Genomic DNA, 16,568 nt, shown 5'->3' on the forward strand with positions numbered 1-16,568 from the left:
TTTTTATGTTGAGTTGGGGAGCACTGCTAGGAGTTTGTAGGAGGGTGAGGCGGTGGGGGGGGGTGGGGGGGGGGGGGAGGGGAGAGGCTGTGTGTGGAGGCATATAGAAAATAACTTGTAGAGCGGCGTTGGAAACGCTTGACCTGTGGGCCTGGATACCGAGTTGGTTATATATTTCTGGATATTGTTGTGAATTAACTTGAGCTCTGAAGCATGTAATTCTATCTGCACCACATAATAATACCGTGCAGTAAGGCACAGTTAAAACTGCTGCAGAATGTCATGACCTTTTGACCCCCCCACCCCTCGTGGTCACAAGTTACGTGACATCAGACTTACTTTCAGGTTACACAATCAGCAGCTTGAGTACCCTCTTGCAGCTGAGCCCATGTATGGTAGAAACCAATGGGAGCAGTAAGAAGGAATGAGTGTGCAGGTAGGGTTACGGTTGACTTTTTTCTTTTTTTTTCCCCCCTCCCTCCCTTTGCAAATGAGAAAATAGATCATAAAGCAAAAGCACATTGGGATCTGTTAAGAGAAAAGACAGGCTGGCCAACATTTCAGGTGTAGACCCTTCAATAGAACTTTGCCTGTTCTGATGTAGGGTTTGTAGCCGAAACGATAACCTATGGGATCATAGGAATTTACAGGACCGAAAGAGACCAATGAGACTCGTTTGGCCAATCTCGAAAGTTCTTTACCTCTTATCATCCTTCGATCCCCACTGTAGAAATGTACAGGGTCGGTAAAGATGATTGCAATCCACAATGTTAACTGTTCTCTTTCTTCAGTTGCTGTCAGACCCTCTGTATCCTTACTGTTAGCACTTTTAGCATTCTTAGTTTTCTTTCCCCTTAATTGATAAAGACGCAATGATTTTGTTTTGACGTTCATGTTTTTTGTTGTGGGTCTGAAATTTCTCCATTTTCTTTCTTGGGTTGTTACTCACCTGCAGACAAGAGAGGGAAGCACATCTGCTCCAAGGCCTCTGCCACCCTATCTGGGGGGTGGGGGTAAGATTGCAGGTTGGGGTGACTGCTCCTGTGAGTTGGAAACTCTGGCGAATCCAGAACTGTGCCATATTCTCTTGTTTATTCCTGACCATTGTGATCACCATGATTTGGTGCTGTGGCTCCCTCCAGCTGCATTATAGCAGAACAAAACTCTGCCATTGAGGTAGTACTCTTATCTGGCATGACATACAAATGGTGTGAGACGGCCTCCCTAAGGGGTGTCATGTTGCTATGCTCCAGAACCCGATCGGGAACAGAATCTGGAGCTGTACTGTCATTTCTGCATTGCTGTAAAGTTGAAATAACATTGGAACAACACAAAAGCAACTTTTATACCCTTAAAGCCCTTTATGCCTATTGACAAGACCTACTGAATCTGTCCGTTACTGTCACAATGATAACTACTTCAGGGTTTCATGTCTGGAATGGAGTGTTATAAACATTCATAAGTTTTTATCGCAAAAGTACCAATTAGCAATTTTTAAAAATAAAAGCTAAGCGAAATTCCTGAAATGTTTCTCTGGTCAGAGGGAGGAACCTACCAGACTGAGGAGTGTGCAGTCTGATCTTGGCCAGGTCACACTCTGGGAGTTGGGATGCCTGAAGGCTGCAAGGGGGAGTGAGGAAGGGAGATACAGACAGACACATAAAGAAAAACACTTGTGTCCTACAGCATGTGGGTATGTCAGGGGAACCCTATTTCCCTTTTGCAGGCATTTTTCACTTTGGAGTGTAAAAATAACTTGAGGGCAGTAATGTAATGTAGAAAAATGTTTGTGTGTGTGTGATATACACATGTGTAGGACAGCTAAAAGTATTGATTTTATAAATACGTTTAATATGGTAGGACTTTAATTCAACTGTTGAGCTGTTTGGATTAGTAATTTGGATGACTGGGTATTAACGTCAGTGTTGTACTGCATTAAAATAGTATTTCATTTGCCGCAGATGCTGATAAGCACCTTGTAGTGTTGAGTCATCATGTACTGGGGCAGAAGTGCAAATGTTGCATCTGAATATTCCTCCTTTGTCTTTTCATTGTTGCTGACTGAAGGCGTTTTATATGGCTGAGGAAGGTTTTGTGGCCGATCAGAATTCATCCATGCAAAGACCATACGGTCCCCCCACCAGCAACCAACTCTTTTTCTTAAATCATTGCAGGGTTTGTATATCTGCTGTAGTGCAAACTTTCCCCGATAGCCAATCTAGAGTCACTGACAGAGTGGGAGGGAGCTCCGTTTCTCTGAGGCTTCATTGCCGTTAACAATCCTCTTTAGACTGAAATAGAATTTAAGAAGTTGTACTTACCCCTCACCCTATATCTTAAAAAAAGAAACCTTTGACCCCATCCCTGTAACTGTTGACCCCACTCCCATGACCTTTAACAGAGCTGTGCTTCTCTGTCTGCTTGAGGAACATGGCCTTTGGTAAACGGTGCATTAAAAATATTTAGTATATTGGTATCCGTACACTTCAGGATTAAGTTGTTTTTAAGCGGATACACTTTCACTGTCGTGTAGTCTGCTTAATTCATCATCACAACCATTACCACTGTATCCATCAATACTTCAACCTGGTGTTATATAATTCAACATGCTGCACTCGCACACAGCCCAAATTTGAACCTGTAATTGTACTCCTGAATATCTCTCAGTTCATATGGACTATGAAAATTTCACATCCCACCATTATGCTTTCCTGAAATCCCAGGGATATATTTTCCTCCATTGGCGTCAGCCTTGGCTCAGTGGTAGCACTCTGGCCTCTGAATCAAAAGGTCATGGGTTCAAGGCTTGAGCACATAATCTAGGCTGTAACTTCAGTGCAATACTGAACGAGTGCTGCACTGTTGGGAATGCTGTTTTTCCTCTCTTGTTTTCTCTCTTTTCCTCGCTCTCATGTTCTTCTTCTGAATGTCTGTCTGTCTCTTATATTTGCTAATTCTAATGATAAATCAAGTGTGAATGTAAATGATATTCCCCACTTTTTTTTTGTGGGGGGTGGGGGGGGGGGGAAATCAGCTGGGTATCTGACATACTCCAAAGACCATTGCCCTGCGTAGCAGCTTCCAAGACCAGCTACTGAGAAATTTGTATGAAAGAGAGAACTTTGGTCTATAAAGCGCGTTTCACAACCTCAGGATGTCCCAAAGTGCTTCACAGCCAATGAAGTGCTTTTGAAGTGTAGTCACTGTTCTAATGTAGGAGGAACACGGCAGCCAATTTATACACGGCAAGATCCCACAAACAGCAATGAGATAAATGACCAGATAATCTATTTTCAGTGATGGTGGTGGAAGGATAAATGTTGGCCAGGGCACCGAATTCCCCTGCTCTTCGAGGGCCTGAGAGGGCAGACGGTGCCTTGGTTTAACCTCTCCTCCGACGAGTTTCTATTTGCCTGATGTTGCTCTCTCTCTCATAGGGACCCTGCCCAAGTCCAGAGATCTTGGGTAAACATTAACCGAAAGCCCAGGTTTAGGGACCTCCAGGTGTGTGCAGGAGAACAGCTCGAGTTTAACCAGCCATATGCTACTCCACTGGTGCAGAACATGGGCAAGCTTCCTTCTATTCGCTATCCAATTGGGGCTATTAGTTTTCAAAGTTACCTGAAACCGAGTGGGAAGAATCCTGGTTCCCAGTGACACTAGGAAACAACTCCTCCTCCTCCTCCTGGCCCCATTACTTAGCCAGGCTGACTGGTCAGCACCCTTGGAGTAATACAGACCTGCCTTGTCAAGGGGAGGGAGGGTGGGGGTTGACTCATTTCAAATCCAGAATAACATCCTGTGTCTGCTTCCGTATATCCATATGATTAATTTTTTTTTTTAAACTTGTTTTCTGAAGTGCTCCAAATAGATTTGAATGCCATTGCCCTTTTAATTGTTACATGAGATGTGTTTCTTTTTTTAAGTTTTTTTTAAAATCGCAGTTTCCATATGAGCAGTATCTCATGACCCTTCCTCTCAACTGCTGACAGTCCTCCTGGCGTGCACTTATCCTGGCTGCAAATACTGGTTGCAGTGTAGATAAACATATAAACAGACAAAAAGGAAAGGAGGAACCTTTTAGACATTTTTATGTTTAAAAATCAGGTTAATTAACGGCAAAGAAATTGCCACATTTGTCGGTCAGAAAAACCTTGCCGTTCTGTGACTTTTAGCACCAGTTATACTGGAATATTGTCGTGGTATGGTCATGTAACTGTAGATTTGGATGAAGGCAGCCTTTGGGCCTATTTGATCTCGTCCTTCTAGAATGCCAACCGTGCTATCTTCCCATCACAGCATTCAGATAAAAGTCCAGTGTCCTGGCCTGCATTAATCTTGCACACCCAGTCCATCCTCTCTAACAGAACACTTTTGGCAATTGCTCTTCTAAACCCTCAACCTGTGACCTCTTGACCTATTCTTCTGGAGTATCTGAAAGTGTTGTTTTGGGCTATTCTGCTTAACTGGATATCTTGTAATCTAAAGATACTCCGGTAAGAGAGAGTGTTTGCTTTATCTATCCAGTTAAGTATCTCATACCCCTTTTTAAGGTCCCCTTTGTGCTTTGTCTTTTCGTGTAGGACTGCCTCTAATCTAATCCTGTCACAAATGGAGAAACCGTATAATCCAGTCTTGTGTTTCTTCTCTCATTAAGATGGTTGTGCAACTTCTCAAAGACTGGCATTCTCGAAAGTGCCTGCGAAAATTGGACTATAAGGAAACTCCTGGCCTAAATATCCTTCCGTGTCTCTGTTTATTCCTAATTTAGTCAACGTTGGCATGCCTTTTTCTGCCGCTTCTGATTTGGTTATTTTAACAAAGATCCTGTGTGCTTATATTTTTGTCTTAATAAATATTATATTTTTAAGTAAACATTGCAATTTTTTTTAAAAGAAGTAACCCTGGTAGACATGTCAATGTGCACATACTAGCTAAGGAAATAAGCCTGAGGCCTCCACTAACCATTACCTACAAACACATTCAAATTCTTTATCTAAAGTCTAGGAATCAATAGCTTTTTTACTCTCCTAAATAAACAGATCTTCACACAGTGCTTCCAGGTATAGCAACTTTTGACTGCTCTACCAATCAGTCCAGGATGCTAATGTATTTATCTGCAAGCCCATGTGAGCATTGTTTAATGTAAAGGAGATTACAGCATCATGTACAGCAGTTATTCAGAGAGATAGCAGGACTATGTAGAAAGGGTTATTGGGATAGATCTCTTGCTGCTGTTATCAGGTTGTCCACAACCTGGGTTATCAGCTGTAAGCAGTAGAGATCTGACAAATCTTTGCCTGGATTAGGAAAACACGATTGGAGTGAGATTTCACCATCTTGTTTCAACAGTAAGCCTTTGACTCGACTCTTGGTTGGGTTTCTGTATGAAGGATGTCTTGACGCTGGGGCTTTTGGCAAGGGTGGGGGTGACGCGGTGTGGGAGGGTGCGGAATGAGGTGGGGCGCAATAAAATTGCCAACTCCCAAGTGATTTGGTCGCTAGAGAGACCTTAGAGCGTAGAACGCTCCACTATTGTGTACTGTGCCATAGCTTTAGTGCGGACGTAATTTTTCTGACACTTTCAAATTGATTGATTGGAGGGCAGCAGGCAGGTATGGCGACAAAGGCACTCCACTGCCTGAGGACCATGAAGGCAGAGTTTGATGTGATGGGTTCTCCAGCGACCAAATGTTCTTTTTGCTACAATAATGGAAGCAAAGCAGTTGAGTGCGCTGTCTCAATCCTGGCATCCAAGTACAATCTGGGAGGTGGGAGTGCACACTGCCCTTGGGTATGACGTTGTCCTTTATATGTCCATTAAAATATTGTTTGTGTGTGGTTTCTGGAAGCTGCAATAACAGGAGTTCAATCAGAGCTCTAATGGCGCCACCCGGGTGCTGGTTAGCTGCAAATATTCCCGAGAAGTGCCAAGTCTGTGTTTTGTTTTGTTTTGCTGAGTTCGTAATAATCACCTGCTGAATTAGTGCCAAATCCCAATCCCAAACTAATGTTTAAAATTGTCCGTTTTCTTCAGAGTGCAGCATTCAAGATGCAACTTCCTGTTTTCTGTGCTGTGCTCTCTAAACTTCTCTATAATTAAATCTCTCTTGCAGACTCACCAGGTCTGTGGGTCCTTCTCACTCTTTCAAATTGCTGTACCATCTTTATTGGCACAAGTTCTGATGGCAGTGATTTTTATGATTTAACCCTTAATGACTATCCCAATTGCTGCACTAAGAAAAGCTTGTCTGGCATACTGTTGAGTCTGTCTCTCTGTGGCTCCTGCCGTCTGTCTCTCTGTGGCTCCTGCCGTCTGTCTCTCTGTGGCTCCTGCCGTCTGTCTCTCTGTGGCTCCGTCTCATAGTGTGCAGCATAAATTTCTTTCTACATTACAACAGTGACGGCACTTTTAATGTAATTCTCTGGCTGTGAAGCACCAGGGGATATGCTGAGGGCGTGAATGGTGCTACATAAATGCTTATTCCTTCTTAAATGGTAGCAGGTGGCATGTTGTTTAAAGGGTTGTGGTTTGAGTCTGTTATTGTCCACTACTGGGTCATTCGGAGTATTAATCATCCAGATCCACTCGGAAATTGGCAGCTCCACTGCCTATGGGACTTTGTACACAAAATTGGGCAGCAAATCACACCACGTGCAATAAATGTAGAGATTTGTGGATGTTGGCTGTGCCATGACTGTGGTATGTTAGTGCACAGACTCGATAGCGGTGGAGGGCTTCAAGGTCCATCCTGGCCCTGTCCTCGCCTGATATCCACACTTATGGCCAACTCCTGTTCTTATACGCACTTAAAACAAGATAGTAATCCAGAGCCAGAAACCGGCAAAATTTTTCCTTTCCCCTCCTCCCTAGCCCAGGGCGCTGAGGTCAATTGTAGCATCGCTACTGCACCTTGGCTGAGATCAGCTAACTCTGGGTCAAATCTGGGACTCCTCTCCACGCTGTATATCTGCCGCCCAAGCCATGCGAGGACACCCCAGGTGTTCTGATTCTAGCTGAACTCTTGAACTCTCACACTGATGCAACAGCAAAACCTGCTTCAGGGGCATGTCTAATGTAATGCCGTGCAGGAGAGGGAAGAGCCTAGAGCTAATCATCGCATTGTCACAGTGGGAGGGGCGGGGGTGGTTATTGCTCATCTTTGAGGGGGAGGTAAAAACGTGGTTTGTTCTTCGTCCTTCTGAAACTGTGTGAGGCTCTCATTCTAAGCCGATTGTTAAATTTGCCCCAATTGTGTTTGCAGACTGTCGAGGGGGCCGCCGGACAAGGAGTCACCATCACCGGCAATAGGACCTTCAACAATTGGAACTGGCCCAACGCGGTTATTTTTGCTGCAACTGTCATCACCACGATCGGTAAGCAAATCTCACCGGCGGTGAATCTGAATTTCAGGAGGCAGTGTCACTAAGAGCAGATTACTGATTGGGCTTTTTTTCTCCTTCTTTCCCCCCCCCCCCCCCCCCCAAAACCTGTGGTGACAGGGTATGGAAACATCGCACCGAAGACCTCATCGGGGCGCCTCTTTTGTATCTTCTACGGGCTGTTTGGTGCACCGCTCTGTCTCTCTTGGATCAGCGCATTGGGGAAGTTCTTTGGAGGACGGGCTAAGAAGCTGGGTGAAGCCTTAACCAGGAAAGGCATGAGTCCGGTAAGAGTATTAGCCACTTTTTTTTTCCTTTCTGGGCATTGAAATTCCAAGTAACTTTCAGCTGGAATAGCAGGAAGATCTGAGCCAGATCAGTGTAAAGTTTATTCTTGAGGGAAAACCGTGAGAAGGAAAACGTCACTGTTTAGGCACTGAGCCACACAGACCAGGAAATCACGAGCTGTTTAACGTATCAGCCGAAAGACAGCTCCTCTGACAGTGCGGCACTCCCTTGGTACCGCACTGAATTGTCAGCCTAGATTATGTACTCAGTCTCCGGAGGCGGACTTGGACCCACAACCTTCTGACTCAGACGAGTGCTATCTACTGAACCAAGGCTAAAAAGGCTAGACTGTCTTTCATTGTTGAATAGCATCTGTAAAGAGAAAAGATAGATTCATATTTTGGGTTTAGGACCCTCTGTCGGAACTGCTAGTTTATTCCCAGCAATTTAGTGTTTTTAAAAAAAAATATATATATATATATCTAATGATCCATGCTTTCTCGGCATGGATCTATCAGTTAGAATGGAAGACATTAAACCTTTGCTTAAAAGATGGAAAAAGTCACTTGTTATCGGGAATGGAACCCTGTTGAATTAATTGGGAAGGTAGAACTTGCTGTTATGGGGAATAGTCTATGCTGTCCCTTTGCCCTAATGCTCTTGTTTCATCCTTACATTTAATAGCGGACGGCCCAGATCACTTGCACGGCTATTTTCATATTTTGGGGTGTCCTGGTCCATCTGGTGGTACCGCCCTTTGTCTTCAGGGTGACTGAAGGCTGGTCCTACATTGAAGGCTTGTACTACTCCTTCATCACGATCTCCACCATCGGATTCGGAGACTTTGTAGCAGGTAAGGGACATGTTCCAAATAAGACCTCCTTTTATTGGGTTGTAGGACGTACTGCCAACTTTCAGATCAAGTAAATTTGGAGGTTGAAATGATGGAGTCTTGAGCGTGATGGGATTTTTTTTTAAATGTATGCTCTACATGTCGCTACCTGTCTGTGCACAATCGCACTCTGTCTCAAGTGCAAGCAGCCGGTGGGACTGTACTCCCCTCTCGGCACTTGTAGCACAACCAATATTACAAAAACAATGGCAACTTGCATTTTTATAGCACCCTTAATGTAGTGAAACGTCCCAAGTAGCTTCACAGGAGCGATTATCAAACAGAATTTGACACCGAGCCACGTAAGGAGATATTAGGACAGATGATCAAAAACCTGGTCAAAGAGGTTAGGTTTTAGGGAGCATCTAAAAGGAGAAGTGAGGGGCAGAGGGGCTTAGGGAGGGAATTCCATAATGCTTGAAATTATACCACAGCTGCTGTATCATTGTTTGTACTGCCTAATTGCGATTCTGACTGTCCCAACCGGGAGACAGCTCTCCCCATGCGCGCTCCCCTTCCCCTCGCTCTACTGTCCGCACTTTGCAAACACCTCGAATAAACTCAGTTTCAGTTTTAAAAGTGGCCAGGAGATCCGCACGGTATCGAATTCTGAAGATTGAGTGTGTGTCGGGGTGAGGGGTTGGGAGTGGTGGTGTCTCATTCTCCGGAGCCCTCCCGTCGGGACCCAGCTCCAGCATAGTAGTGTGCCACTGTGAAGCGGAATAAGTGCATCCTAAGATTCCCTACTCTCAGCATAAAGGGACAGGAGTAGGATTATTGTCTTGTGTGTTGGAAAGGCTAGGTCATTTCAGTCAAGGTTACCTGTGTGAATGTAGACTATTTACCAAAGATGCAGTTCCGTTTCAAAAGTTATCTCTGGCAAATATTTAAATTTAGTCCATTTTTTAAATTGACACACTGATCCAACATCCGGAGAAGGACCCAACAAACAGGCCCAAGCTGGGATTGATGCACCATTACAAACAGTGTCTCTGTTCTCTGGTGCCATCAAGGCACAGATTCCCATTGCACTTGGCTCTTTTAAAGGCCAGGGGGGTTACATTATTTTCAGTAAAATGGAGAAGCAGAGTTGTTGGGGTGAACAACTGCTGCTGTTAGTATCTGTATGATTGGCCATGAACTCTCATTCTGAGTTTAGACAAATTTTACGCTGCAGAGGGGGAGAAAAGCAGCAAGTTAGTTCTCAGCACCACTCGCAAGTAAGGGATACACGTCAGGAGGTGCACCATCTGGCCTCCTCCCTCCCCACTGCCTACTGTCTGATTTTAGTACACGGTTGCAGTTTTAGCTGTGTTGGTGGGGGAGCAGGGGGCGAGATTTTCCTCCATATACAACTAGCAGTCCAGAGGTGGAGAATTGAGGAAAATGAGACGGGAAGGATTGAATCCCCACCCTCTTAAAAATTGCCCACCACGGTTTTTCTCTGTTTAAGATGACAGCCACCCACCCTGTCTCGTGTAAATGCCGACGGTGGGGGGGTCTCGGGTCTCTGTTCTCGTGTTTCTCGGCATTGCTGACTGATGGGAAAAAGCAGTAGGAGGCCTGTGGCAGGCAGAGTGAAGGTGAAATGCACTTTCGGCAGGCGATCTGGCCACTACTTCTTCCAGCTCGTCCAACTGGTGGGCTATGTGCAGCTAGGCTCCTTCTGAGCCAAAGAAAATTTTGGGCCCAGCCAATTTTGGGGGGGCTGCTGGTCTTTTTAACAAAAAAAATTGGCCTTGCCCATTTCAACTACCGGAGCGAGTGTGGCAGTGCAGCACTGCAGATTCCCACTGAAGAACGCTGGGTGTACTCTGTGTAATTAGGTCTGACCCAGGGAAAGGGGATGAGGTCGTCCTGTGGGGAGATCGGAGCAGCGGGTGGGAGGAAATCCACACCAACTTGTCCAGTTTTCTCTTGAGTTTTACTTTGCTCTGACCAATGGAAATGGAATAATCTTTCTGAAATTTCTATGTGCACCCCTGCCTCACTTCCAAATCTCTTCCTCATCCCCCTTTCCTGAGTTCCTGACCTCTTAGCTTCCTCAGTGTTGTGCGAAGACGAGCCTCTGATCATCTCCCTATCAAGTAGGAAGGGAAAACAGGGAGAGCTGTTACCAGGGTGCTCTTAAGTGCCTCCAAGTGGTTGCAGCAGCGTTGGTGGAGCCCTTGAGCCAGGTTGCCCACTCTCTTAACTGTGATGCGGTGTGTGGTCCAACCAGACCGGGATAGCAAAAAAAAAAAAAGAGGGGAGGAGAATAAAATAATATTGTGCTTGTATCAATAAAATAAATTCAAGGCAATTGGTGTCGTGGACTTGGGTGAATCCACTTGTGTCCATTTGATTTGTTTTTTGACTGATTTTAGTCCAATAGCTGTACACCGATCTTTAACTGTACACTTCTTCCACAGGTGTTGACCCAAATGCAGACTACCATATCCTCTACAGGTATTTTGTAGAGTTGTGGATCTACTTGGGTCTGGCATGGCTTTCCCTCTTCTTCAATTGGAAGGTGAGCATGTTTGTCCAGGCGCACAAAGCCATCAAGAAGAGGCGGAAACGAAGGAGAGGATCCATGGAAAATGTGTCGAACCCCCAGTCCCTCAATTCAAAATTGTCAGACTCCAAAATGTCAGACTCCACTGAAGTGAACATCTTTCGCTTCCTTTCCAAAAAACAAGAAAGCTACAATGACCTTATCAAGCAGATTGGCTCGAAGACTTTGAAGAATAACGGTAGCAAACTATTGGGTGTGGAGGTGCAGGCCAAACCGCCGATTAAGGAGGAAAGTAACGGTAAGCCTGGAGCGATTGAGTTCAGAAAAATTGGGCTGAAAAGATTTCGCTACGAGCCGCCCAGCCTGCCCGCCATCGAAGACGCGGAGACTACAGCTCCACTAAATGAAGAAAAAGATCTGAACGAACAGCCAAATGGCACCTTGCAAGAGAACCAACTGGATAAAACCGTCGGAGAAGACAGATCGGCGTGGGACACTCGTGTCCGTCCGCCGCTGTTCTTTGAGAACGTCAACATCAGATTCATAGACGAGCAAAACCTTCTCAGCGACGAGCAAAACCTTCTCAGCGACGATGAGAAGGTGGAACTGTCGTTGGACGAGAACCTGGCCGATGAGGGCGAGTCAGACGTCCTGATGCGGACGCCGGACTCTGACGATTCGGGCTTCCAGAGCCACAAGCTGGGAGGGCCACTTGACTACGAGGAGCTGATGAATGGGTACAACAAGGTGCACAATATTGAAGTGGTGATATAACCCAAGGCGTATGGAACTCGCTTCTCCAAACTTCCTCCTTCGGTCCCACTTTGTTCGTTCAGCACCAAGACCTGGACAAAAGGGGATGACGCGCCGTCAGTTTGGAGGAGCTGCTATTGGCACTTAGCTGTACAGTAAGAATACCTCTAAGGCAGGAACATTTTTTTTTAAAAAAAGAGGCCTTACCTAGAAAAGAAACATCCCTCTTCTAAATGGGAGGGGTGGAGAGCAGAATTTCCAGCACAAATGTTGACCTGAGATGGAAACTGTGACCAAAACTAAAACATTTCCAAGTGTATGAGAATATTCAAAGAACTTTTTTTTATATATAAGCTTTTTTTTTCCTTCCAAATGACCAGTTGAAAAAGAACATTTTTATGATTTTTATTTTTTGAGCCAGGAACTGTAGATCTTAAACGAGGCGGTTGCTTTTAGTTCCAAGAGTTTTTCAAGGCTACATTGGCACAGAAGTTTTCCTTCTGACCTAGATTCAACGATATGCAAAGAGAAAATGCAGAAATCCCATGCTCCCGCTTTTTGGGAACATGAGAGAGATTGGGGTGGTGGGGGAGGTTACGACAAGTTCAAGCGACTTATGGCAGCAAGTGACTTATGGCTGAGAAACTGCCGTTTTCAATGCCTCCAGAACTTTTCATGCAAAATTGTGCGATAAGCGCAGAAACTCCAGGATGCTACATTGTGCCAAGTGTCTGTCCAAGTCACCATGTAACAGCCCCATATACTTAAGGTTTGGATGTGTACCTTATGAGTGACTCTTGTTTTGTATTTTTTTTTTGCCTTTTATGACTTCTCAACTCTAGAGAGAAATTTTTATCTAGCCTTGGTTATCTGATACAAAATCTGAAAGAAAACAAACTGAAAATCGATGTGCATCGAATAAGCCAATCACCATTTTCCGTGTGCTTTTCGATTGGAATGATGAAATTACAGACACAACCTGATGAGAAGCATAGAAAATATTCTATGATGTACCCACCAGGACGAGACTTCTTCCTTCTCTTTCCTTTCTCCTGCCCCCCCCCCAAATGTTTTAACTCGCAAATAATGATGCGACTGAGCCATCACACGTTATTTTTGTACTCCATTTTGTTGCACATCGACTATTCGGTCACGTGCGGTGTACATTTCCGGTGAAATCTGAATACTTTTTGGCACTTCATTGTTTACATTTATTACCAGCCTGGTGCCCATTTCAGTGGCAGGTGGGTAGCTACCTGTTTTTGGAGGAAGAGAGATGGAGATGGGTTCAGGCGAAGAGCACGGCTGAGGAACATTGCTAGGCCCCAAGTGAGCCAAAAGATGCAATTGCTACAGGCACTTATTCACTGATGTCTATGGCGGTTACAGAACGGAGCTGCTGCAGGAATTCAATCCAATCGTGCTTTCTACTTTTTAATGTGAACTTCTAAGACAGCCTGTGGAAAAAGGGTATTGCGGCGTTTATGTCCCACTGATCGTAGACTGCTTCGCCTCTCTGTCTTGGGTTGGTGGGAATTTTTCCCAAAGTGGCACGGTGTCTTGAGCGTAAAATTTGTGGGGCGAGGTTCCTGGCGCAGAGTTTCACTCGACAGGAGAGCTGATTGGAGAATTGGGTGCGGAGGTCAGTGTTCCCAATTTGCGACACTCCTGATTTTTACTGGTGATTTTTAATTTCGATCCACAGCGGAAACCTCGCCTCTCCAGGTTTATCCTCATATACTTAAGTAAATGACCGTTTAAAAGTTCCCATTCTTAATAAATTGCCATTTCCTTCAAGGAAATGACACACTAGTTTCGAGGAAGTATATGGTGAGGCATTGATGTGTTTTTAAAGCTTCGTTGTGAGATGAAGGAGCATGATGATGTTAAGGATTGTCAAAGTTCTTTTTTGAGAAGAGTCTTTTAAGTTTTTTTTTTTGTTGTCTTCATAGTCTCAATTTTTAGCAAGTGGAAATCGAATTCTGTAGAACACTCCCCACCCGGTTGAGTTGTTTTAAGTTACTCCACTGAAGAATATTTCACTTGCGTCTCTCTAGTGTAGCAACAGTTTAATAAACGGTCTCCCCATCTCCACATACGAAGTGCAGTCAGTCCTTTAAGGGTTGGATTGGAATGTGCTTGTTGCAGAAATTCATATTCTATTGCAGACACTGAAAAGGCTGGACAAGAAACAGTAAGCTAGCCCTGGACAAACCTCTCCTTTCCTTCATGGATGTGGAGATGCCATGGAGACATCCCCCATAGAAATATATGACCAGTGGAGTGTGTCGACATCACTGTTGAAACACAACCAGGACCTGACTACATGTTGGATGCTGGAAGCCTGGCAAGGAGTTAGTTACGGGGCAGGGACTGACCTTGTTTTTAAAAAGAAAACTAAGACCACTTTGTAAACTATTGAGAGCAAAAACAGAATGCAGAGACTGTGTCACTGCCTTAAATTCGCTGCCAGGCATTAATCATGTGATTGGTAGCTTCTGATCTTGGAAGTGCCAGTCACTTTGTTTAAAGCAGCATTATGGGAGTAAAGGCACAGGGCGTAGAGAGGTCGGTGAACTGATGGCAGTGGACGTCGGAGCTGTAAAGATGTGTAACTCAAAAGTAAGACCAGTTTATTCTCTTCCCACACAACCAAGAAAATCTGCTTTATACACTACATTTTCTGAAGGGGTTAGTGTTGTCTGACTTTTCAAGACTGGCTGCACAGGAAGGTTAAAACTCCTTACAGTAAGAGAGCAGGTGAAAGCCTTTTCTATCACCGTGTCACTCCGGTACTTCATGTATTGAATAACTGTTGAACTCCAGAAGCCTGTTTGTTGTATTTATTCTTGGAATGTCTTGTATTAAGTGCCGTCCTTTATGGTTCTCTGTAAATTGTGGACCTAATTTATTTCTATGTTCATTTGAGAATGTAAATAAAATTTTTTTATATACAATATCAAATGGCTCGGTTGGATGTTTATTTTTTTAAAAATAAAGTGATTCCTTTCCCAGGACCTTTTTAAAACTTTGTAACCTCTGGCCTCCCTCAGTCCCTCCTTCCTTCCTTCCTTCCACAATCGATTCTACAGGCTTTTTAAAGCTAGAGCTTGACATCTCCGCAATCACCACTTCTTGATTTACCTTGTGCTTTCTCTTTTCAACCCGTAACCTTTAAAATTAGAACTAGGTTGTCAGGGGTGAGATCAGGGAGCACTTCTTCACACAAAGGGTAGTGGAAACCTGGAACTCTCCCAAAAAGCTGTTGAGGCTGGGGCTTCAATTGAAAATCTCAAAACTGAGATTGATAGATTATTGTTAGGCAAGGGAATTAAGGGATAAGGCAGCAAGGCGTGGAAATGGAGTTAAAAGACCAGGCTCGAGGGGCTGAATTACCTAATTTGACACAGACTCCCACAAACAGCAATGTGATACTAGCCAGATAATCTGTTTTAGTGATGTTGATTGAGGGATAAATATTGGTCAGGACACCGAGAGAATTCCCCTGTGCTGTTCTTCGGATAGTGATCTTCTACGCCCACCTGAGAGGGTAGACTGGGCCTAGGTTTAACGTCTCATCCGAAAGACGTTAAATGTGGCAGCCATTTTGCACAGAACAGGATCCCAAAGACTGAAGTGATAAGTTGTTCAAAGTTAAACAGAAATCACCCAACGTGCTGTCCAGCCAAGCTTCCTTGTGGCGATATTTGGGGTTCGATCTTAACTCCCTGCACCTAGCGGGGCGGGGGTGTGCAGTTAAAATTAAGCTGGGAATTTACTCAGTCCTTTCCTGCCCCGATCTGACCGTCTCCAATTTTAAATTGCTGGTGGGAAGGATGGCCCTCCAAAGCGGAAGGGTCCTCTGTAAATATGCAGATGGGACTCCAATGACATCAGGGCCTTATCTGCTATTTTCACCTGAGGCCTGAGTGGGAGAGCAGTGATGGCTTCCCCGCTAAGCCAAACCTGCCGGCAACAGGAGCGATGGCCAGAAGAGGCCCAGTAAGGTAAGATTTTTTTCGTTTTTATTTTTGTTTTAATTCCTTGTGGGCCAGAAGGAGCAGGAGTGCTCCTCTGGGCCCCATAAGGAATCTGTGGGCCTTTCCCCATCTTCCCTGACCAGCTTCCCTTCTCTGAGCACTTACTTCATGTCAAGAGCTGTTCCCTCTGGTCCCCAGTGGCAACCTCCTGCTGCCCGATTTTAATGGTTGGGCAGCCACTTTTTGTCGTCTTAATGGTAGTTTTGGTAACGAAGTTTGCAAGCGGCATGCTAACGAGGCCTGACCGTTAAATTGGCCAGCTATTCCTCCCAGATGGGTCAGACCTCACTTGGCCGCGTTCCCCAACTGGCAATTAAAATCGAGCCCTTGATGTTGGATTGATATCCATTAATTATTACCTACACCTGGATAAAATGGCAAATACATGCTCCCCTGATGGTTCTGCGAGTTTATCCAGTGAGCTTGTAGGGACCTGGAAGATCCCAGGTTTGATCTCCGTTCTGTACTGCGTCACGGTGCTGTTAGCATGCTGCATTGGGCTCAGCACCTTTTAAAGGAATATTGTAACTATCCTGATAGATCAGCTGTGAGTGTCTTGAGGCAAATGGACCAGTAATGTGCCAAATTTGATTCCTGGGCTGAGTATGCTAATTTCAGCCCGCTTGGCAATAAATACTTTTACATTGAAACTTGTTTAGGTTGGATTAATAGCTTCTCGTATGGCAGCTCCCCATCTTGCACGTTGCTAACACTA

General features: G+C 44.7%; 1 protein-coding gene across 3 annotated transcripts in view; it reads left to right on the forward strand.

Annotated features, from left to right (window-relative positions):
* Positions 1-14,777, forward strand: part of kcnk5a (potassium channel, subfamily K, member 5a) — a 35,757-nt gene extending 20,980 nt beyond the window's left edge. For all 3 annotated transcript variants that reach the window (XM_067985165.1, XM_067985166.1, XM_067985167.1), the window contains exons 2-5: positions 7,266-7,377; positions 7,504-7,670; positions 8,356-8,524; positions 10,975-14,777. In XM_067985165.1, coding sequence (XP_067841266.1) covers positions 7,266-7,377; positions 7,504-7,670; positions 8,356-8,524; positions 10,975-11,834 — 1,308 coding nt within the window. In that variant the 3' untranslated portion in view covers positions 11,835-14,777. The remainder of the gene's footprint in view (positions 1-7,265; positions 7,378-7,503; positions 7,671-8,355; positions 8,525-10,974) is intronic.
* Positions 14,778-16,568: the final 1,791 nt, after the last annotated feature.

The sequence above is a fragment of the Heptranchias perlo genome, chromosome 5 (assembly GCF_035084215.1).
Source record: "Heptranchias perlo isolate sHepPer1 chromosome 5, sHepPer1.hap1, whole genome shotgun sequence".
In the NCBI taxonomy this organism is placed as follows: Eukaryota; Metazoa; Chordata; class Chondrichthyes; order Hexanchiformes; family Hexanchidae; genus Heptranchias; species Heptranchias perlo.